This window comes from Arachis stenosperma, chromosome 1 (genome assembly GCF_014773155.1).
Source record: "Arachis stenosperma cultivar V10309 chromosome 1, arast.V10309.gnm1.PFL2, whole genome shotgun sequence".
NCBI lineage: Eukaryota > Viridiplantae > Streptophyta > Magnoliopsida > Fabales > Fabaceae > Arachis > Arachis stenosperma.
This window is the reverse complement of record NC_080377.1, coordinates 16275771-16299951: the sequence shown is the minus strand read 5'-3', so window position 1 is coordinate 16299951 and position 24181 is coordinate 16275771. Positions and strand designations below refer to the sequence as shown.

Genomic DNA, 24181 nt, shown 5'->3' with positions numbered 1-24181 from the left:
GGTGTTTTTCCTTCTTTTTTTTTTTGTTTTTTCTCATCATCATTCTTTTATAAGTGCTATTATTACTACATTTTTTCTTCTTATTCTAAGTGATTTTGTAGTCTTATATGTTTAATTTTAAATATTTAAAAATAATTTAATTTTATATTTTTAAAATTAAATAGTAAATTTAAATTTTTTTAATAGGTTAGATGCTACTTTTTTAGATAAGAGCCACTCAAATAAAGATGCCTAAAACGTCTTTTTTTAAGGTATTTTTTAATAATTAAAATTTAACATCTATAATCAATTGAACCGTATTATTTCTGTCATAATTAGATCAAACAAACCGATTTGGCCAAAAAATTAATGAACCAAATTTTAAATTAGTCTAAATTAATTTTTTTTATAAAAAATAACTATAATATCTATATTATAAAAAATGACTGAAATACTTGACAAAAATAACATAATTTAATCAGTTATATATATATATATATATATATATATATATATATATATATATTAAATTTTAATTATTAAAAATATAAAAAAACCTCTTTATCCGAGTGATTAGATAGCAACGTGATTACTAGTGCACCAAGAAGTAAAAATAAACGAGAGTAGGTGAATTAGTCACCCAAAAAAAAAAAAAAAAAAAAAAGAGTAGGTGAAAGAATACAGCTGAAACCATCGACACAGGCAAGAGTTGGATAAGTAGATTACATAATCAACAATGACTTATAGTTCTCACATTCTCACTTAACACTTAACAGTAGTAGAGCTCAGAAATGATTTAGGCTTCAGCCATGGCTGTGATCCGACTCATCTCAGCCAGCACAATCCAAGCACCGAGTCAAGCCGACTCAGCTCAGAAAATCCACTTAACACCATGGGATCTTGTGGCCCTCCCAATCAAGATGAACCAAAAAGGCCTTCTCTTTCATCACAAACCATCATCATCACAAATTCAGCATCTCAGACACTCCCTTTCCACCACCCTCGCTTTCTTTCCACTCCTCGCCGGCCGTCTCATGGCTACTGAAGGCGAAAACAACACCACCTATTGTCATATTCTCTGCAACAATAAAGGATCCCTCTTTGTCCATGCCATAGCAGAGAACACAAGTGTTGATGATATTCTTCAGCCAAAGTACGTTCCTTCCATTGTCAACTCCTTCTTCCCACTTAACGGAGTTAGAAACTGCGAAGGCACGTCTCAGCCGTTGCTTGCGGTGCAGGTCACGGAGCTAGTTGACGGCGTCTTCATCGGCTTCACGATCAACCACGTGGTCGCCGACGGAGAGTCATTATGGCAGTTCATCAATTCATGGTCGGAAATTTCACGTGGCTGCCATAAACTAACTAAAGATCCTTCGATGGAGCGGTTTTTTCTTGATACCGTTGAACCTCCATTTCCAATACCAGCACCCTCTCCATTCACAAAGGAGGAGAATCAAAACTCGCAAAACTCAACACCAGAAACACCAGTGAGGGTGTTTCATTACACAAAAGAGAAAATAGCACAACTCAAAGCAAAGGCTAATGCAGAGGCCAAAACAGAGAATATATCTTCGCTGCAAGCGCTTTTGACTCACTTTTGGATATCCGTGATTCGTTGCAGTTCTGTGGACGCGCAAGAAGAGGTTTTCATCTTCTTGCCGATTGGCGTTAGAAGGCGAATTGTTCCGCCGTTGCCAGAGAATTATTTCGGGAACGCTTTGCAGATTGGAGTTGTGAGAATTAAAGCAGGGGAGCTGCTTCAAAGTGGGATCGGAAAGGGTGCTATGGAAATGAACAAGATGGTGGCTTCGCACTGCGATGAGAAGGTGAGGAGCCAATATGTTTCTATGGCGAAGAAGCCGGTCTTGCTTCAACCCGGTGGTGCCGTTGGTGCGAAGGCTTTGGCCACTGGAAGCTCGCCAAGGTTCAATGTTTATGGTAATGACTTTGGTTGGGGAAAGCCTGTGGCGGTTAGGGCTGGTTCGAATATTGGAGAAGGAATGGTTGCTTTATTTGGAGGGAAGGAAGAAGGGAGTGTTGACGTTCAAGTTTGCCTCCCTTATGACATCTTGGAGGCCATGGAAAGTGATTCCGAGTTCATATCTGCCTTGTAAAACAAAAATACTACGTTCACCTAAGAATTATCTGCAACCAAATTAATTATCATGTATTTATGTATAAATATATTTTTATTTTAACTAAATTTTGTGTAAATCGATCATGGTTGCTTATAAAATGTTTTTGTTTTGAAAGTTCTTGTCAATTGCTAATTGGCTATGTTGTTATTTTGTTTGTAATAAATTATGAACAATGATATCTACTAGTTGGTTTTAGTTTGAGGTAATGTCTTAGTAATATTAAATTCCCATTCTTTGAAAGTGACGTCTGTGGTAACCAATGCGGTTTGGTGGACATGGTGGCTAAGAAATATCGTCCAATTATTGGAGCTTCATACGCGGACAAAAGTAACTCCATTCTCAAAAATCTCTTAGCTTGCTAATGATCTACAGTAAATTTTTAAATCGAGTGAACAAGGTTGATTACCAAATTAAAGGGATTAACAAATTTAATTTGGAAAACTGAATCTTTTGAATTTTCTAACACTCTCAAATTTAAAACATGAGAAAATAGAAACAAAAATTAAAGAAAAAAATAAAAATTTTTCGAATCTATGACCTGAATGAAAATAGGATTCATTCTAAATTTGGAGTTTCAGCTGCGGAAGGTGGACGGAGGCCATTTTCGATGGCCATGTCTGGTAGTGTAGTCGTTGAGGAAGGTTTCGGTGGAGGACAGCGTCGTTGTTTGAAGCGGCCTCACCTAACAGCAACAAAGGGGGTTGTACCTTGCACCGGAGCGAAGCCATACGAAGAGCAGCATTGAAATCTGTCCCGGCGAGGTTCACGATCGGTTAGCGAGTAAGCCATGTTTTAGCCTTTGATGTTTACTCATCTAATTGGTGGAATTTTCACTGTGCAGCAAGGTTGTGAGAACCGGATCGATCAATAAACCGGTCAAATAACTGATTTAATGGTTCAATGATCCAATCAGAGTTTAACCGAAGTTGAACCGGTTAAGTTAAAATATAACATAAAATTATTAAAAATTCAAAGTGGCATATATTGTGAGATAAAGTGTAGAGCAATTAAAGCATTGTATGAGTTAATATTGGTGGAAGCTTGGTTCTTTCATCTAAGTTTTTCAATCTTCATGTATATATAATACATTAGCAACTTCTAAGCTTGGTCAAACAATATCAGTTCCAGATATAACAGAAGATAATCATCTATTATAGGCTACCTAAATTTGAGGCCCAAAATTTTAGTATGGTGCAGGGAGAAAAAGAAATCAGTATAGTTTTCAATTGAACAAGAAGAAGCAATTCCACAGCACAATAAGAAGCTCAGAATACACAAAAGCTGAACAATTAGGTTTTCATTCCTGAATTTTTCATGTTCATAAATTAGGTAATCTTTTTGTTCTTTACTTCTTAACTTCATTCTTTTTTCCTATGAGTAAACTATCTCCTTGGCTGAACTTCATCCAACCCTTATTTTAAAGCCATATAGTAAATCCAATGCAGAATTATAGCAATGTTTCTCTTTTGAATCAATGACAGCAAAATAACAAGTAAAACAGATTGGATTTATAACTCAATCTCAGTAGAATTAATTCAATATCAATCTCAGCATAATTAATAAATTAAACTTAAAAAAATAAATTTATAACTCAATCTCAGCAGAATTAATTCAATATCAACTGACTAAACTCAAATAAAACTTCAGAAATGAATATCTCAAAACTTAGCAGAATCATCAATAATATATCATATGTATATCAGGAAAAAATAAAGAAGAAAACAATGTAATACAATTACAACGAATTGAACATTATTGAAGAGGATAAAGGGGAGGTTTTACGTTATCTGGATTGCCAGCGAAGGAGAGGAAAAGACAGCATAGAGCCAACGAGACAGAGAAATTCAAATTGGAAATTTTAGTAATGTGAAACAGAGAAGCAACGATGGTGAGACACGGTGCGGAGCAGAGAGGCAGCGACGACAAGACTGGTGGGGAGACTAGAAGGGGCTACAGCCAAAAAGACGAGGAGGTGAGAAGCAGAAACGACGCACGGCAAAGAGGGGAGAAGCAGTGACAACCCACGACGACGAGCAGAGAAGCGGCGAAGACGACCCACGGCGACGAGCAGCGAAGCAGCGACAGAGAGACAAAGAGCGCGACAGAGAGAGAAGGGAGAGCTCGACGACGAAACAGGACGCGGTGGTGGTTGCGGCCCTCAACGCCGTCGCTGCTGTGGATGGCTCGGTGGTGAATGCTTGGTGGGCGAATGCTTGGTGGGTGAATGCTCTCTGGAAAGTGGAAAGGGGAAAAGAGAAACTGATTAGGGTAACACATTTTGCCGTTTTATCCTTTTTCTTTTTCTTTTTTTTAAATCCAAAACGACGTTGTTTAGCATCTCAGATTACAAACCAAAAAACCGTCAAAAAACCAGACAGTTCTCCCGGTTCACCGGTTAACTACCGGTTCGACCGGTTTTTTCACCGATTTTTTGCCAGACGGTTTTTGACGTTACCCGGATCGGTTAGGTGACCGGTTTCTGGTTATTCCGGTTGAACTGGCCAGCCCGGTTTGGTTTTCAGAACCATGCTGTGTAGTACGAACCGAATGAGCTAGTGGAGTAGTGGTTATATAAGACTTAGTCATGTGCTTCAAATGGATTGTTTAGTGTTTTGTATGATTTTAACCTAAGATTGATGATGGGAGAATAGGTGATTCACCACATTAATTACTTAATTACTGCATATTTGTCAATAGGATATTCAAAAAATGAATATGGTAATAAAGTTTCTTCTAATTTGTGACAGTAGTCATAGCAATTAACAATATATTTATTATATTTTGATTTTAGATACTTAATACTTTAGAGTGCTAGTTGAATAGATATTAGATATGATCTAAATATTTATAGAATTAATAATTAATAAATAAAAAATTCGTCAACTCTCGGTAAAGAATTTGAGCTCTATGATTATAATGACTGAGATGAATAAAACCTTGGTCCAGGGAATTGAATGAATGAAGAAATGAGATTCTTAGGTTATTCACTGTTCATTATAATAATGGTAACAAATTAGAGTTTGACAATTAAACCATACTCTAAAGGTTAACCAAAAGCTAGAAAGATGGAAGAAATTATACTTTGTTCTTTTCAAATTCTTTGTAAAAATATATTACTTCATACTATCGGGTAGTTAAGGAGTTACTACCCGCTTAATATTGAATATATGGGGTAAATGAGAATAAAAAAATAGTTATTTTATTTTTAAATTTGAATTCTAAGTTTGGATGAGATTTTAACTGATTCTGTTTTAAATTGAATTATAATATAATATGATTCATAAGATTTCAATTTGAAATAAGATAAGATTCAGATTTAAAATAAAAGTTGATTTAAATTTGAATTAAGATTCAAATTTGAAATCAATACCAAATCTCATACCATATAGGTTAGGGGTGTTCAATACCGATCTGGACCAATTTAAACCGATCAATCGAACCGAAAAAATCAAAAGCTGAACAAATCAAAACACAAAAAAATAACCAAAAAAATATATTTTGCTCTTTTTATTGCGGTTGGGTTCAGTTTTCGGTTCTGACAATAAAAATTCCAACCGAACCGAACCGAACCGGCATATTAAAAACTCTAAAAAACTAACCCCCTATGTAACACCCTACCATACAGAGACTTATGCTTAAGTCATAATTCAGAGATGGCAAGGTATTACGACCTCTAAAAAATAAAAATTTAGTACGTATAGTAGTATGAATGATTGATTATAACTAGGAGCCTTTGTAAAAAAAGGGTAAATAAAAATCGCAACTCAAAAGTGCAACACTCCGATCGATAACGTAACGAACAAAGATAAACCAACGCGAGGTTATATATATACAAAGGAGTGTCAAAAACAGGAATATCAAGACTCAAGATCCGGCTGCGAAGATAACCGGTCCGAGCATAGCAATATATACATATGATAAAATAAAGAAAACCCCCCCCAAAGGAAACCCAAAGGGACACAAATTCATAAAACCTATTCTCCAAAATCTCCCATAAGAGGAGTCATCACAGTTTGTATTATTTAATGGAGATAAAAGTATCTAAGCAAAACATATAAACCAAAAACATAGTCCCGAGAACAAAGGATCTTCGCAAAGGTAGAAGTCTCCAGCATGTCTCAACGGGAAACCTCGCGTCCTGCATCTGAAAACCACAAAATCCGCATGGGTGAGAACCAGAGGTCCCCAGCATGGTAACAGCTTCCACATATATAATACATAATAATAGAGGAAAGCCAAAGGCAATCCTAGAACTTCCTCCAAATAATATCAAAGCTTATAAACAAGCTAAACCATATAAGGGCATCTGACTAAAGATTCTTCAGTCTAACTAATACTTCCCTTTCCAATTCCTTCTCACCTCCCAACCACCAGCAGGAGTATAATGTAACAAACACAGTTATATCAGACAAGAATATACAAATAGGAGCAGTTAAGACATTTAGATAATTAGCAAGTAATATGCAGTCAAATAGGCGATCTCAAACAATTCACATAGTATGCATATGATGAATGCCTGTCCCTAGTGGCCGATGATATCATCTTGTCGGTTATATAGCCAACCCGACAAGTCCTGGTCGCTAACCATTGGACTGTCCCTCTGTCGTGCATCCCCAAACTCGAGTTATACTCGTTATAAACTTGATCATAAACATGATCCATATCCATCACCCTCACTGGTGAATATTTACGGGGGTTCGAGCTCATCCGGGCCTTTCACAGTGCCCGGCTACACTTACGACATAGGGTTAACAGAGCTTCGAGTCTCAACCTGGAGCACGTGGTGGCTAGCCACTGCTACTACCCAAGGAAACTCGTACCTCAGATAGTGGAAGTGCAATTTCACAATTATCAATAATTCAGCATCAACATGCATGAATTCTCATCCATGGATCAACATCCATATCAGCCATTCCGGCTCACGGTTCAATCCAGAACCAGCCAATATTCATAGCATACACAGCTATTCCGGCTCACGGTTAAATCCATAACCAGCCATTTCATTAACAATTATAGCCTTTCGGCCCATGGCATCACAAGCACTTCCACCACCATCCTCCGCATCTCACATAATCATCTTGATCCTCATTGATCATTCATATTCCCCTTGCTTCACTCGCAAGTTACCTCATTCACTAGCCCCTTTCTAATAGCTAGGCATGTCATAATGATTTCAGACATAAATGGTGAGATCGGAGGCTTAGAAGTATGAGATTTGGCTTTTAAAACTCAAAAATCAACTTTGGGATGAAAACAGGGCCACGCGTACGCGCACTCCACGCCCACGCGCGGATGGCCTCAAAAACTCATCAACGCATAAGCGTCATGCACGCTAACGCGTGGATTCCAAACTTGCCCATCGACGCGCACGCGTCAACCACGCGTACGCGCGGGTGTTCTCGTGCCCCAGGCACAACACCGGCACAGTTCAGGCATAACTCTCGGGAAAATGGCTGGGCATTGGGTGCAGCACAATCAGCGCGCCCGCGCACATCACGCGTACGCGTGGATGGCACTTCTCGGAAGATTGGCGCGTACGCGCCAGGTGCGCCCACGCGCAAGGGGTTATTCTGCTAAAAATTTTCTAAGTTAAAAGCTGCAGAATTTCACAGATTTAGACCCCAATCTTCCAACGAACATAACTTCCTCATTTTAAATCGTTTTTCGCCCGTTCTTCGAACGGTATGGACATCCCGGATCCAATTTCATTTCTAAACAGATTTGGTACAAAACAGAGATCCGTAGTCCAAGTTATGTCCCGTCAAAGTATGCCCAAAAAACCATATTTTCATACAAAACCACAATATGCCATTTTCAAAGTAAACCATTTTCAACCCTTTTCAAAATCAATCAAAACATGCCAATTTCATCCCTTTTCTTTGAAATCAATCAAAATGTATCAAATTCAACATCAAGCCTCCTCAACTCACACATTGACACATAACCACAACTTACCAAAATCCCTATCTCATCATTTTACCCCACTTCACCCAAGTGGCTCAAACTCAAACACATTGACATACCATATACTATTCCTCATGCCAATTCTCAACAACATCAATTCCAATAAATCTTTATTGTACACAATCAACATCATACTCACCATCAACATGGTTCAACCCACAATTCAACCATAACCAATCATCAAGCATATATCACAACATGCATATTTTTCATACATCATACCACCAAGGCATCAATAATCATCATCACATATATGACCACATCATATATCTCAATCATTCAACAACATCAACCATTCAATGCCTATCTTAGGGCCTCTAGCCTAAGTATTTCCTACCACATTACATATTAGATACGGGAAACCGAAACCATACCTTAGCCGAATTTCCCAAGCTCCACCGGAGCACTTCCAAACCACTTATCCACAAGCTCTCAAGGTCTCAACACCTCCAAGAACAGATTTTTCACCACCAAACCCTTTCCAAGCTTTTCAAAGTCACCAATCAAGCTCCAAAATACACACATACACAACCTAAGCCACAAACATCATACCCATACACAACATCTCAAAACCCAAACATCATAAAACAACAAAATACACTAGGGTTGAGAATCTTACCACATCCAAGGTCCAAGGAGACAAGATTAACCTTCTCCTTCAAGAGAGTTGGGTCCTATAACATCAAAGAACCCAAAATCTCAACATTTCACCCATGAAATTCGAAAATAAGGGCTGAAGTTTCGAACAGCATAGTGTGGCTTACCTCAAGATTGATTGTATGGGTTTTGTAGAGCTCTCCGCGGTGAACGCGTGACCGTAAACGGGGCGGCAATCGGAGCTCTAAATCAAAAGTTATGGTGATTTGAAGATCAAGTGAGAGAGAGAAGTTGAGAGAATGTTCTTCCTCCCTTTCTCTCTAATTTCAGCTTGTGTGTGTAACAAATGAGGAGAGAGAGTGCTGAAAACTAGGGTTTTGGTTAAGTTATGTTGGGCCAAGGGCCCACTTTGGGTCCAATTGGCCCGGTTTGGCCCGTTCGGTCCAATCTTGGTCCGAATTCTATAAAATTGGTACCAAAATTCTCGTCTCAGTCTCCTCTATCACATTTAGCCATAAAAATCACATTTTAGGCTTTCTAGAATAAATTCTCATTTATGGGTTAATTAGCCGTTAATTAACCGGGTTTTACATTCTACCCACCTAATTGGGAATTTTGCCCACAAAATTCAAATGCAATTACCTGAGAATAAATGCGGATAATCCGATCGCATCTCTGACTCAAGTTCCCAAGTGTGTTCCCCAACGCCGCCTCGACTCCATGCCACTTTGACTAGTGAAACATCTTTTCCACGCAACCGTTTAATACTAGTATCATCAATTCTGACTGGAGCCACTGGAAGCGTCAAATCTTCCCTTAACTGAACCGATTCGGGTTCCAACACATGGCTAGCATCAGGAGTGTACTTCCGAAGCTGCGACACGTGAAACACGTCGTGCAGGTTCGAAAGATGAGGTGGTAAAGCTATTCGATACGCCACCGGTCCAACCCTCTCCAGGATTTGAAATGGACCAATGTATCGAGGATTCAACTTCTTTGCCTTAATCGCCCTACCTACTCCCGTAGTCGGAGTAACCTTAAGGAAAACATGGTCTCCTTCCTCAAATTCTAAGGGCTTTCGCCTCTGATCGGCGTAACTCTTTTGACGACTCTGCGCCGTAAGCATCCTATCACGGATTTTCTTGACTTGTTCAGTAGTCTCAGCTATCATCTCCGGCCCCAACAAGCTTTTCTCTCCAGCTTCATACCAACATAGCGGAGATTGACATTTCCTCCCATACAAGGCCTCATACGGAGCCATTCCAATACTCGCATGATAGCTATTATTGTATGCAAACTCCACTAATGGCATATACCGATCCCAACTCGCCGGTTGGTCCAAAACACAAGCTCTCAACATATCCTCTAGTGTTTGGATCGTCCTCTCAGATTGACCATCTGTTTGAGGATGGTAAGCCGTGCTCAAGCTTAATCGGGTTCCAAAAGCTTTCTGAAATGCACCCCAAAACCTTGAAGTGAAACGAGGATCTCTATCAGAGATTATAGTAGCAGGTACACCATGGAGTCTCACAATCTCCTTTATGTATAACCGTGCTAGCTCCTCAAGGGTGTAAGTCATCCGAATGGGCAAAAAGTTAGCTGACTTCGTCAGTCGGTCCACAATCACCCAAATAGCATCAAAACCAGCCCTAGTCCTTGGCAATCCCGACACAAAGTCCATTGCAATACTTTCCCACTTCCATTGCGGAATCTCTAAAGGTTGCAACATCCCGGAAGGTCTTTGATGTTCAATCTTTACCTTTTGACAAGTTAAGCACTTTGAAACATATTCCGCCACATCGTTCTTCATACCCGGCCACCAAAACATCGCCTTCAAATCATGGTACATCTTAGTACTTCCCGGGTGAATGGAGAATCCGCTTTTGTGTGCCTCCTTTAAAATATCTTGCCTCAAAGTGCCAACATCCGGCACAATGATCCTACCCTTGAATCTCCATAACCCATCTTTTTCTTCCGACACCCTCCACTGTTTTCCTTGCTCAATGGCCGGTAACACCTTCCATAAAGCTTCATCATTTTGATGAGCCTTTAGGAGTTCGGACTTAAAGTCACTTGAGATTTCTAATCGGCTCAAACACAAGGTTCCGGATACTTCTTGAGTACCAATTTTCAGACTCTCGAATCCCTTGAGCAACTTCTCCTCTTGAAGCATCATCCAAGCCGCATATAATGACTTTCGACTTAACGCATCCGCCACTACATTCGCCTTTCCCGGATGGTAATGCAACTCAAAGTCGTAGTCCTTCAACAATTCCATCCACCTTCTCTGCCTCATATTAAGCTCTTTCTGATCAAAGAGATACTTCAAGCTCTTATGATCAGAGAAAACTTGGAACTTAACCCCATAGAGATAATGCCTCCACACCTTCAAGGCAAACACAACCGCAGCGAGTTCCAAATCGTGCGTAGGGTAACTAACTTCATGAGGTCTCAACTGTCGTGAGGCATACGCCACCACATTACGATGCTGCATCAGCACGCACCCTAAACCCTTTAATGAGGCATCACAATACACCTCAAATGGCTCATTCGGCTCGGGTAACACTAACACTGGTGCAGTAGTCAACTTTTTCTTCAATGTCTGAAAGCTCTCCTCGCACTCAGGAGTCCAAACAAACGGAGTGTCTTTGCGGGTTAACTTTGTCATTGGCAAAGCTATCTGTGAAAAGCCTTTGATAAACCTTCGGTAATAGCCAGCTAGACCCAGAAAACTCCTTATCTCTGTTATGGTGGTTGGTTGTTTCCAATCCATCACCGCCTCCACCTTAGTTGGATCTACTGCTATTCCCTTCTTACTCACCACATGGCCAAAAAACTTCACCTCACCCTTCCAAAACTCACACTTAGACAGTTTTGCATAAAGTTTCTTCTCTTTTAGAATCTGCAACACGGTCCTCAAGTGTTCCGCATGCTCTTCTTCAGTCTTGGAATAAATCAATATGTCATCAATGAAGACAACAACGAATTTATTCAGAAACGGACGGAAGACTCTATTCATGTAATCCATAAACACTGCAGGAGCGTTCGTCAATCCAAAGGACATCACAGTGTACTCGTAATGACCATAACGAGTTCTGAAAGCGGTCTTAGGGATATCCTCACCCCTCACCCTTATCTGGTGATAACCGGATCGCAAGTCAATCTTAGAGAAAACTCCAGCTCCTTGTAACTGATCCATAAGATCATCAATTCTCGGCAATGGGTACTTATTCTTTATTGTAACCTTGTTCAGCTGCCTGTAATCCACACAGAGCCGCATACTCCCATCTTTCTTCTTTACCAGTAACACTGGAGCACCCCACGGAGAGACACTTGGTCGTATAAAATTCTTTCCCAACAAGTCCTCTAACTGAGACTTTAGCTCGTTCATCTCTAACGGTGACATCCTATAAGGAGCACTTGAGATTGGTCCCGCCCCGGGCACCAACTCAATAGCAAACTCAACCTCTCGGTTAGGTGGAAACTCATCAATATCATCGGGAAACACTTCCGGAAACTCACACACAACCGGAATCTGTTCCAACCTTTGATCATCACCCGAAACGCCCGCTGTTAACAACATGATGCCTTGACATTCGATCCCAGAACAGTTCACCATCATCGAGTTCAAGTAATAATTATTCACCACGACCGGCCCTTCCGTATCTTCCGGCATAAAGTATACCGACTTTGTAGAACAATCAAGTAGGACATGGTTCTTAGATAACCAATCCAATCCCATGATAAAATCAAGACCGACCATCGGTAAGCAGATTAAATTATGAACAAAATCTCGCTGCTTGAACCTAAAGGAAACTTCCGGGCATCCTAGCCTAGTTACCGTGGCTTCGTGGGTAGCATTGTACACTCTTAGATCATAACCTAAGGTTACAATCTTCAAGCCTAACTCATGAGCTTTCTCAAATGCAATGAATGAATGTGATGCTCCCGAATCAAATAAAGCATTTAAAGTTTGACCAGCTATTTCACAGTTACCTCTAATAAGTGTCTCAGATCCCTCAGCTCCTACAGCTGAAGTGGTGAACACCCGACCAGTCTGTTGTGCCTTCCCAGCACCTTGTTTCTGCCTCTCCAGACAATTGGCGGCTTTATGCCCCGCTTTTCCACAATTGTAGCACAAACCCCATCCGGCCTTGCATGGTGCTCCCGGATGGTGACTCCCACACCTAGCGCAAGCTTGATCATTCTGAGGCTGCTTCCCAAACTTCTTTCCTTGGGAGTCGTTGTTGTTGGGCCTCCTGAAAGAGCCTCCCCTCTTGAAAGACGGACCTCTAGGTGCAAAGCTCTTCCCTCGGTTCTGTGGAAATGATCCCTTTTGACTCCCTTTCTCAGCAGTTGCCCTTTTCACACACTCTTCAGCAACCCTACACTTGTTCACCAATTCGGAGAAAGTTCTAATCTCCATTGGTCCCACTGAACTGAAGATATCACTCCGGAGTCCTCCTTCATACTTAACACACTTCCATTCCTCATAGTCCACCGGGGTCCCTTGGCACATGCGAGAGAACCTGAACAGCTCCTCAAACTTGTCCGTATACTCTGATATGGACATGGTACCCTGCTTCAACTGTAACAATTCAAGTTCCTTAGCTGTCCTAGCCGAAGTCGGAAAGTACTTCTTATAGAACTCTTCTTGAAAGACATTCCAGGTGATATAGTCATCACCCTGCTGCAGAAGACGTCGGATGCCTTGCCACCAATGCGATGCTTCACCGACAAGCATATAGGTAGCAAACTCGACACGCTGTCCTTCAGGCACCACTTGCGCTTGCAGCGCTCGCTCTATAGCCTGAAACCATGTATCAGCCTCAGTCGGGCTAGTAGTTCCCTTGAACTTAGGCAGATTAACCTTCAAAAAGTTTGCTAGAGTCATCGGGCCCTGAACTCCACCTCCATCATTACCATGGTTGTTCATTTGTTGGCCAAGAGCCTCAGCAGTGGCCTGCATAGCAGCAGCCATGTTCTCCAACGCATCCATAAAGTTCACCGGGTCATTAGGGTTATTCTTCGGTGCACGAGCATTCGAACGACCTCTCACACTACCTCTACCGCGTCCACGAGGCGCCATCTGGTTCCTATACACACCCAACAATCGATATTAAGTTGATCAGTCTCAATATCGGAAGTCCAGTGCTTCAAAGTCCCAAATGCATGCTCATGAATGTTTATGCCAATTATATCAAGCAGATATACTAATAGCACATAACACACACACAGAGAATGCACAGAAGCATAGTCAGTCCATTCCTCAGGCTCTATAGGAACGAACTGCTCTGATACCATAATGTAACACCCTACCATACAGAGACTTATGCTTAAGTCATAATTCAGAGATGGCAAGGTATTACGACCTCTAAAAAATAAAAATTTAGTACGTATAGTAGTATGAATGATTGATTATAACTAGGAGCCTTTGTAAAAAAAGGGTAAATAAAAATTGCAACTCAAAAGCGCAACACTCCGATCGATAACGTAACGAACAAAGATAAACCAACGCGAGGTTATATATATACAAAGGAGTGTCAAAAACAGGAATATCAAGACTCAAGATCCGGCTGCGAAGATAACCGGTCCGAGCATAGCAATATATACATATGATAAAATAAAGAAAAACCCCAAAGGAAACCCAAAGGGACACAAATTCATAAAACCTATTCTCCAAAATCTCCCATAAGAGGAGTCATCACAGTTTGTATTATTTAATGGAGATAAAAGTATCTAAACAAAACATATAAACCAAAAACATAGTCCCGAGAACAAAGGATCTTCGCAAAGGTAGAAGTCTCCAGCATGTCTCAACGGGAAACCTCACGTCCTGCATCTGAAAACCACAAAATCCGCATGGGTGAGAACCAGAGGTCCCCAGCATGGTAACAGCTTCCACATATATAATACATAATAATAGAGGAAAGCCAAAGGCAATCCTAGAACTTCCTCCAGATAATATCAAAGCTTATAAACAAGCTAAACCATATAAGGGCATCTGACTAAAGATTCTTCAGTCTAACTAATACTTCCCTTTCCAATTCCTTCTCACCTCCCAACCACCAGCAGGAGTATAATGTAACAAACACAGTTATATCAAACAAGAATATACAAATAGGAGCAGTTAAGACATTTAGATAATTAGCAAGTAATATGCAGTCAAATAGGCGATCTCAAACAATTCACATAGTATGCATATGATGAATGCCTGTCCCTAGTGGCCGATGATATCATCTTGTCGGTTATATAGCCAACCCGACAAGTCCTGGTCGCTAACCATTGGACTGTCCCTCTGTCGTGCATCCCCAAACTCGAGTTATACTCGTTATAAACTTGATCATAAACATGATCCATATCCATCACCCTCACTGGTGAATATTTACGGGGGTTCGAGCTCATCCGGGCCTTTCACAGTGCCCGGCCACACTTACGACATAGGGTTAACAGAGCTTCGAGTCTCAACCTGGAGCACGTGGTGGCTAGCCACTGCTACTACCCAAGGAAACTCGTACCTCAGATAGTGGAAGTGCAATTTCACAATTATCAATAATTCAGCATCAACATGCATGAATTCTCATCCATGGATCAACATCCATATCAGCCATTCCGGCTCACGGTTCAATCCAGAACCAGCCAATATTCATAGCATACACAGCTATTCCGGCTCACGGTTAAATCCATAACCAGCCATTTCATTAACAATTATAGCCTTTCGGCCCATGGCATCACAAGCACTTCCACCACCATCCTCCGCATCTCACATAATCATCTTGATCCTCATTGATCATTCATATTCCCCTTGCTTCACTCGCAAGTTACCTCATTCACTAGCCCCTTTCTAATAGCTAGGCATGTCATAATGATTTCAGACATAAATGGTGAGATCGGAGGCTTAGAAGTATGAGATTTGGCTTTTAAAACTCAAAAATCAACTTTGGGATGAAAACAGGGCCACGCGTACGCGCACTCCACGCCCACGCGCGGATGGCCTCAAAAACTCATCAACGCATAAGCGTCATGCACGCTAACGCGTGGATTCCAAACTTGCCCATCGACGCGCACGCGTCAACCACGCGTACGCGCGGGTGTTCTCGTGCCCCAGGCACAACACCGGCACAGTTCAGGCATAACTCTCGGGAAAATGGCTGGGCATTGGGTGCAGCACAATCGGCGCGCCCGCGCACATCACGCGTACGCGTGGATGGCACTTCTCGGAAGATCGGCGCGTACGCGCCAGGTGCGCCCACGCGCAAGGGGTTATTCTGCTAAAAATTTTCTAAGTTAAAAGCTGCAGAATTTCACAGATTTAGACCCCAATCTTCCAACGGACATAACTTCCTCATTTTAAATCGTTTTTCGCCCGTTCTTCGAACGGTATGGACATCCCGGATCCAATTTCATTTCTAAACAGATTTGGTACAAAACGGAGATCCGTAGTCCAAGTTATGTCCCGTCAAAGTATGCCCAAAAAACCATATTTTCATACAAAACCACAATATGCCATTTTCAAAGTAAACCATTTTCAACCCTTTTCAAAATCAATCAAAACATGCCAATTTCATCCCTTTTCTTTGAAATCAATCAAAATATATCAAATTCAACATCAAGCCTCCTCAACTCACACATTGACACATAACCACAACTTACCAAAATCCCTATCTCATCATTTTACCCCACTTCACCCAAGTGGCTCAAACTCAAACACATTGACATACCATATACTATTCCTCATGCCAATTCTCAACAACATCAATTCCAATAAATCTTTATTGTACACAATCAACATCATACTCACCATCAACATGGTTCAACCCACAATTCAACCATAACCAATCATCAAGCATATATCACAACATGCATATTTTTCATACATCATACCACCAAGGCATCAATAATCATCATCACATATATGACCACATCATATATCTCAATCATTCAACAACATCAACCATTCAATGCCTATCTTAGGGCCTCTAGCCTAAGTATTTCCTACCACATTACATATTAGATACGGGAAACCGAAACCATACCTTAGCCGAATTTCCCAAGCTCCACCGGAGCACTTCCAAACCACTTATCCACAAGCTCTCAAGGTCTCAACACCTCCAAGAACAGATTTTTCACCACCAAACCCTTTCCAAGCTTTTCAAAGTCACCAATCAAGCTCCAAAATACACACATACACAACCTAAGCCACAAACATCATACCCATACACAACATCTCAAAACCCAAACATCATAAAACAACAAAATACACTAGGGTTGAGAATCTTACCACACCCAAGGTCCAAGGAGACAAGATTAACCTTCTCCTTCAAGAGAGTTGGGTCCTATAACATCAAAGAACCCAAAATCTCAACATTTCACCCATGAAATTCGAAAATAGGGGCTGAAGTTTCGAACAGCATAGTGTGGCTTACCTCAAGATTGATTGTATGGGTTTTGTAGAGCTCTCCGCGGTGAACGCGTGGCCACAAACGGGGCGGCAATCGGAGCTCTAGATCAAAAGTTATGGTGATTTGAAGATCAAGTGAGAGAGAGAAGTTGAGAGAATGTTCTTCCTCCCTTTCTCTCTAATTTCAGCTTGTGTGTGTAACAAATGAGGAGAGAGAGTGCTGAAAACTAGGGTTTTGGTTAAGTTATGTTGGGCCAAGGGCCCACTTTGGGTCCAATTGGCCCGGTTTGGCCCGTTCGGTCCAATCTTGGTCCGAATTCTATAAAATTGGTATCAAAATTCTCGTCTCAGTCTCCTCTATCACATTTAGCCATAAAAATCACATTTTAGGCTTTCTAAAATAAATTCTCATTTATGGGTTAATTAGCCGTTAATTAACCGGGTTTTACATTACACCTCCAAAAACTTTCCTCTCCTAACTCACTCATAATCTAAGCCCCCTCCCCAATCCCCACCCCCAAACGTAAACCTAGATCTAGGCCTCTAGCTGCTCTCTTCTCTTAGTCTCGCACTCTTGCTCTCTGCATTGGAGTTTCAAGCTCGAAGCCTTTCCTCCCAAGTTTTTGGTAATTCTTTTGAATCCTGGCTTAAGCATTTGTCTCTAGTCTTGAAACGGTACCAAGAATCAAACCTTATTTTAAATTGGGATAAATGTCATTTTATGGTTACAGAAAGTATTATTCTTGGACACCGGACTTTAAGTAAGGGAATTGAGGTTGATAGAGCAAAGGTGGAGGTAATTGAAAAATTACCACCACCAACTAATGTTAAGGCAATCAAGAGTTTCTTGGGTCATACAGGATTTTACAAAAGATTTATAAAAGATTTTTCCAAAATTGCTAAACCATTGAGCAACCTATTAGTTGCTGATGTTCCTTTTATATTTGATGCTGACTGTCTGCATGCCTTTGAAACTCTGAAAGCAAACCTTACCTCTGCTCCCATCATAGCTCTTCCTAACTGGGATTTATCATTTGAATTAATGTGTGATGCTAATGACTATGCTATAGGAGCTCTTTTAGGACAGAGGCAAGGCAAGCTTATGCATGTCATTTACTATGCTAGTCGTGTATTAAATGATGCTCAAAAGAATTACACAACTACAGAAAAAGAATTATTAGTTGTTGTGTATGCTGTTGATAAGTTTAGGTCCTATTTAATTGGTTCCAAGGTTATTGTTTATACTAATCATGTTGCTTTGAAGTACCTTCTGCCAAACAGGATTCTAAACCAAGATTAATCAGATGGGTGCTGCTCATTTAGGAGTTTGATATTGAGATCAACGACAGAAAGGGGTCAGAAAATTAGGTAGCTGACCACCTTTCCAGAATTGAACCTGAAGAAGGAATGCAATCACCCACAGCTGTGACTGAGACATTTCCAGATGAGCAACTTTCTGTCATTCAGCAGGCTCCATGGTTTGCAGACGTTGCAAAATACAAAGCCATGAGGTTCATTTCCAAGGAGTACAGTAAACAAGTTAAGAAGCTACTGACTGATGCAAAGTACTACTTTTGGGAGGAACCTTATCTTTTTAAAAGATACTCAGATGGTATAATCCGAAAGTGTTTCTTAGATGAGAAAACACAGTAGATTCTTTGGCACTGTCATGGTTCTAATTATAGAGGCCACTTTGGTGGTGAAAGGACAACTACAAAAGGTCTTCCAGTGCGATTTTTAATGGCCGACTCTTTTTCGGGACTCAAGAGCATTTGTGAAGAACTGTGACTGATGTGAGGGAGCCAAGAATCTCCCTGCCAACCATGAGATGCCACAGCAAGAGATTCTTAAGATTGAGTTGTTTGATGTGTGGAGTATTGACTTCATGGGACTTTTTCCACCCTCATACTCTAACACTTATATCTTAGTGGCAGTTGATTATGTGTCCAAGTGGGTGAAAGCTATGGATTTACCCACCAATGATACCAAAGTGGTGATGAGTTTTCTCCAGAGATATATTTTCAACCGGTTTGGTGTCCCAAGGATATTCATTAGTGATAGAGGAAGTCACTTTTGCAATAGACAGCTGGACTCACTACTGTAGAGATACGGAGTCCGTCATAAAGTGGCAACCCCTTATCACCCTCAGACAAGTGGACAGGTTGAGGTCTCTAATAGAGAACTCAAGAGGATTCTAAAGAAGACCGTCAGTATTTCAAGAAAAGATTGGTCTAGGAAGCTTGATGACTGGTGCATGGAATTGTGATCATCAATGGCGCCATCAACATGGTACGCTCAATTGTAATCTCAACTCTTTATCACAACTTCGCACAACTAACCAGCAAGTGTACTGGGTCGTCCAAGTAATAAACCTTACGCGAGTAAGGGTCGATCCCACGGAGATTGTTGGTATGAAGCAAGCTATGGTCATCTTGTAAATCTCAGTCAGGCGGATTCAAATGGTTATGGAAGATTAATGACTAAAAGATGAATAAAACATAAAATAAAGATAGAGATACTTATGTAGTTCATTGGTGAGAATTTCAGATAAGCGTATGGAGACGCTTTGTCCCTTCCGTCTCTCTGCTTTCCTACTGTCTTCATCCAATCCTTCTTACTCCTTTCCATGGCAAGCTGTATGTTGGGCATCACCATTGTCAATGGCTACAATCCCATCCTCTCAATGAAAATGTTCAACGCGCTCTGTCACAGCACGGCTATTCAGCTGTCAGTTCTCGATCATGTCGGAATAGAATCCAATGATTCTTTTGCGTCTGTCACTAACGCCCCACAATCGCGAGTTTGAAGCTCGTCACAGTCATTCAATCCTTGAATCCTACTCAGAATACCACAGACAAGGTTTAGACCTTCCAGGTTCTCTTGAATGCCGCCATCAATTCTAGCTTATACCACGAAGATTCTGATTAAGGAATCCAAGAGATAAACATTCAAGCCTTGTTTGCTTGTAGAACGGAAGTGGTTGTTAAGCACGCGTTCATAAGTGAGAATGATGATGAGCGTCACATAATCATCACATTCATCATGTTCTTGGGTGCGAATGAATATCTTAGAACAAGAATAAGCTGAATTAAATAGAAGAATAATAGTAATTGCATTAATACTCGAGGTACAGCAGAGCTCCACACCTTAATCTATGATGCGTAGAAACTCCACCGTTGAAAATACATAAGAACAAGGTCTAGGCATGGCCGAATGGCCAGCCTCCCAAAGAGGGTTCAATCATAAAAACATGATCAAAAGATCTCCTAATACAATAGCAAAAGGTCCTATTTGTAGAGAACTAGTAGCTTAGGGTTTACAAAGATGAGTAAATGACATAAAAATCCACTTCCGGGCCCACTTGGTGTGTGCTTGGGCTGAGCATTGAAGCTTTCATGTGTAGAGACTTTTCTTGGAGTTAAACGCCAGTTTTTGTGCCAGTTTCGGCGTTTAACTCCCATTCTTGTGCCAGTTCCGGCGTTAAACGCCAGAATTCTTGAGCTGACTTGGAACGCCTGTTTGGGCCATCAAATCTCGGGCAAAGTATGGACTATTACACATTGCTGGAAAGCCCAGAATGTCTACTTTCCAACGCAATTGAGAGTGCGCTAATTAGGCTTCTTTAGCTCCAGAAAATCTACTTCGAGTGCAGGGAGGTCAGAATCCAACAGCATCTGCAGTCCTTTTAAGCCTCTGAATCAGATTTTTGCTCTGGTCCCTCAATTTCAGCCAGAAAATACCTAAAATCACAAAAAAACACACAAAATCATAGTAAAGTCCAGAAAAGTGAATTTTAACTAAAAACTAATAAAAATATAATAAAAACTAACTAAAACATACTAAAAACATACTAAAAACAATGTCAAAAAGCGTATAAATTATCCGCTCATCACAACACCAAACTTAAATTGTTGCTTGTCCCCAAGCAACTGAAAATCAAATAAGATAAAAAGAAGAGAATATACTATAGACTCCAAATTATCAATGAAACTTAGCTCCAATTAGATGAGCGGGACTAGTAGCTTTTTGCCTCTGAATAGTTTTGGCATCTCACTTTATCCTTTGAAATTCAGAATGATGGGGTTCTATAGGAACTCAGAATCCAGATAGTTTATTGATTCTCCTAGTTAAGTATGATGATTCTTGAACACAGCTACTTTATGAGTCTTGGCCGTGGCCCAAAGCACTCTGTCTTCCAGTATTACCACCGGATACATACATGCCACAGACACATAACTGGGTGAACCTTTTCAGATTGTGACTCAGCTTTGCTAGAGTCCCCAATTAGAGGTGTCCAGGGTTCTTAAGCACACTCTTTTTTTTTTTGCCTTGGATCACGACTTTATTTTTACCCTTGCCTTTTGGTTTAAAGGGCTGTTGGCTTTTTCTGCTTGCTTTCTCTCTTTTTTTTTCGCACATAATCTCTCTCTTTTTTTGTATTCACTGCTTTTTCTTGCTTCAAGAATCATTTTTATGATTTTTCAGATCCTCAGTAACATGTCTCCTTTTTTCATCATTCTTTCAAGAGCCAACATTCATGAACAACAAATTCAAAAGACATATGCACTGTTCAAGCATACATTCAGAAGTCAAAGTATTACCACCACATCAAAATAATTAATCTGTTATAAAATTTAAAATTCATGCAATTCTTCTCTTTTTTAATTAAGAACATTTTTCATTTAAGAAAGGTGATGGATTCATAGGACATTCATAACTTTAAGGCATAGACACTAAGACACTAATGATCATAAGACACAAACATAAATAAAACATAAAGCATAATTTTCGAAAAAAATAGAAAAATAAAGAACAAGAAGATTAAAGAACGGGTCCACCTTAGTGATGGCGGCTTGTTCTTCCTCTTGAAGATCTTATGGAGTGCTTGAGCTCCTCAATGTCTCTTCCTTGCCTTTGTTGCTCCTCTCTGATAATTCTTTGATCTTCTCTAATTTCATGGAGGAGGATGGAATGTTCTTGGTGCTCCACCCTTAGTTGTCCCATGTTGGAACTCAATTCTCCTAGGGAGGTGTTGATTTGCTCCCAATAGTTTTGTGGAGGAAAGCGCATCCCTTGAGGCATCTCAGGGATTTCATGATGAGGAATTTCCTCATGTCCATGAGTGGGATCTCTTGTTTGCTCCATCCTCTTCTTAGTGATGGGCTTGTCCTCATCAATGAGTATGTCTCCCTCTATGTTAATTCCAACTGAATTACAGAGGTGACAAATGAGATGAGGGAAGGCTAACATTGCCAAGGTAGAGGACTTGTCCGCCATCTTATAAAGTTCTTGGGATATAACCTCATGAACTTCTACTTCCTCTCCAATCATGATGCTATGAATCATGATAGCCCGGTCTATAGTAACTTCGGACCGGTTGCTAGTGGGAATGATTGAGCGTTGGATAAACTCCAACCATCCCCTAGCCACGGGCTTGAGGTCATGCCTTCTCAGTTGAACCGGCTTCCCTCTTGAATCTCTCTTCCATTGAGCGCCCTCTTCACAAATGTCTATGAGGACTTGGTCCAACCTTTGATCAAAGTTGACCCTTCTAGTGTAAGGGTGTTCATCTCCTTGCATCATGGGCAAGTTGAATGCCAACCTTACATTTTCCGGACTAAAATCTAAGCATTTTCCCCGAACCATTGTAAGCCAATTCTTTGGGTCCGGGTTCATACTTTGATCATGGTTCTTGGTGATCCATGCATTGGCATAGAACTCTTGAACCATTAAGATTCCGACTTGTTGAATGGAGTTGGTAAGAACTTCCCAACCTCTTCTTCGGATCTCATGTCGGATCTCCGGATATTCACTCTTTTTGAGTTTGAAAGGGACCTCGGGGATCACCTTCTTCATGGCCACAACTTCATGGAAGTGGTCTTGATGCACCCTTGAGATGAATCTCTCCATCTCCCATGACTCGGAGGTGGAAGCTTTTGCCTTCCCTTTCCTCTTTCTAGAGGTTTCTCCGGCCTTATATGCCATAAATGATTATGGAAAAACAAAAAGCAATGCTTTTACCACACCAAACTTAGAAGGTTTGCTCGTCCTCGAGCAAAAGAAGAAAGAAGAGAGTAGAAGAAGAAGAAATAGAGGAGATGGAGGTGGCTTTATTTTTCGGCCAAGGGGAAGAAGTAGTGTGTAGGTTATGTGAAAATTAAGGAGTGAAGATGGGTTTATATAGGGGTGGAGAGAGGGGTAAGGTTCGGCCATTATGGGTGGGTTTGGGAGGGAAAGTGGTTTGAATTTGAATGGTGAGGTAGGTGGGGTTTTATGAAGGATGGATGTGAGTGGTGAAGAGAATAGTGGGATTTGATAGGTGAGGGGTTTTTGGGGAAGAGGTATTGAGATGATTGGTGAATGGGTGAAGAAGAAAGAGAGTGGTGGGATAGGTGGGGATCCTGTGGGGTCCACAGATCCTGAGGTGTCAAGGATAATTCATCTCTGCACCAAGTGGCGAGCAAAAATGCTCCTTCTGCCAATCCTGGCGTTAAACGCCGGGCTGTTGCCCATTTCTGGTGTTTAACGCCAGCTTGGTGCCCATTCCTGGCGTTAAACGCCAGTCTGGTGCCCCTTTCTGGCATTAAACGCCTAGAATGGTGCCACACTGGGCGTTAAACGCCCATTTTGCTATCTTCACTGGCGTTTAAACGCCAGCAAATTTTCCTCCAGGGTGTGCTGTTTTTTTCTTTCTATTTTTCATTCTTTTTTTACTTTTTCAATTAATTTTGTGACTTCCCATGATCATCAACCTATAGAAAATATAAAATAACAAAGGAAAATAGATAAATATAACATTGGGTTGCCTCCCAACAAGCGCTTCTTTAATGTCAGTAGCTTAACAGTGGGCTCTCATGGAGCCTCACAGATACTCAGAGCAATGTTGGAACCTCCCAACACCAAACATAGAGTTTGAATGTGGGGGTTCAACACCAAACTTAGAAGTTGGTTGTGGCCTCCCAACACCAAACTTAGAGTTTGACTGTGGGGGCTCTGTTTGACTCTGTTTTGAGGGAAGCTCGTCATGCTTCCTCTCCATGGTTACAGAGGGGTATCCTTGAGCCTTAAACACAAAGGATTCTTCATTCACTTGAATGAT

General features: G+C 40.8%; 1 protein-coding gene across 1 annotated transcript; it reads left to right on the top strand.

Moving 5' to 3' along the window:
- The first annotated feature begins 662 nt into the window (after window positions 1–662).
- On the top strand, window positions 663–2321 carry LOC130939195 (protein ENHANCED PSEUDOMONAS SUSCEPTIBILITY 1-like). The gene has a single exon (XM_057867318.1). It carries the CDS (start codon window positions 789–791, stop codon window positions 2094–2096), a length of 1308 nt encoding a protein of 435 aa, XP_057723301.1. The 5' UTR covers window positions 663–788; the 3' UTR covers window positions 2097–2321.
- The last annotated feature ends 21860 nt before the right edge of the window (window positions 2322–24181 follow it).

Excerpts from the sequence above, each read along its gene's own strand:
- LOC130939195 (XM_057867318.1), top strand. The coding sequence starts at position 789 with ATGGCTGTGATCCGACTCATCTCAGCCAGCACAATCCAAGCACCGAGT.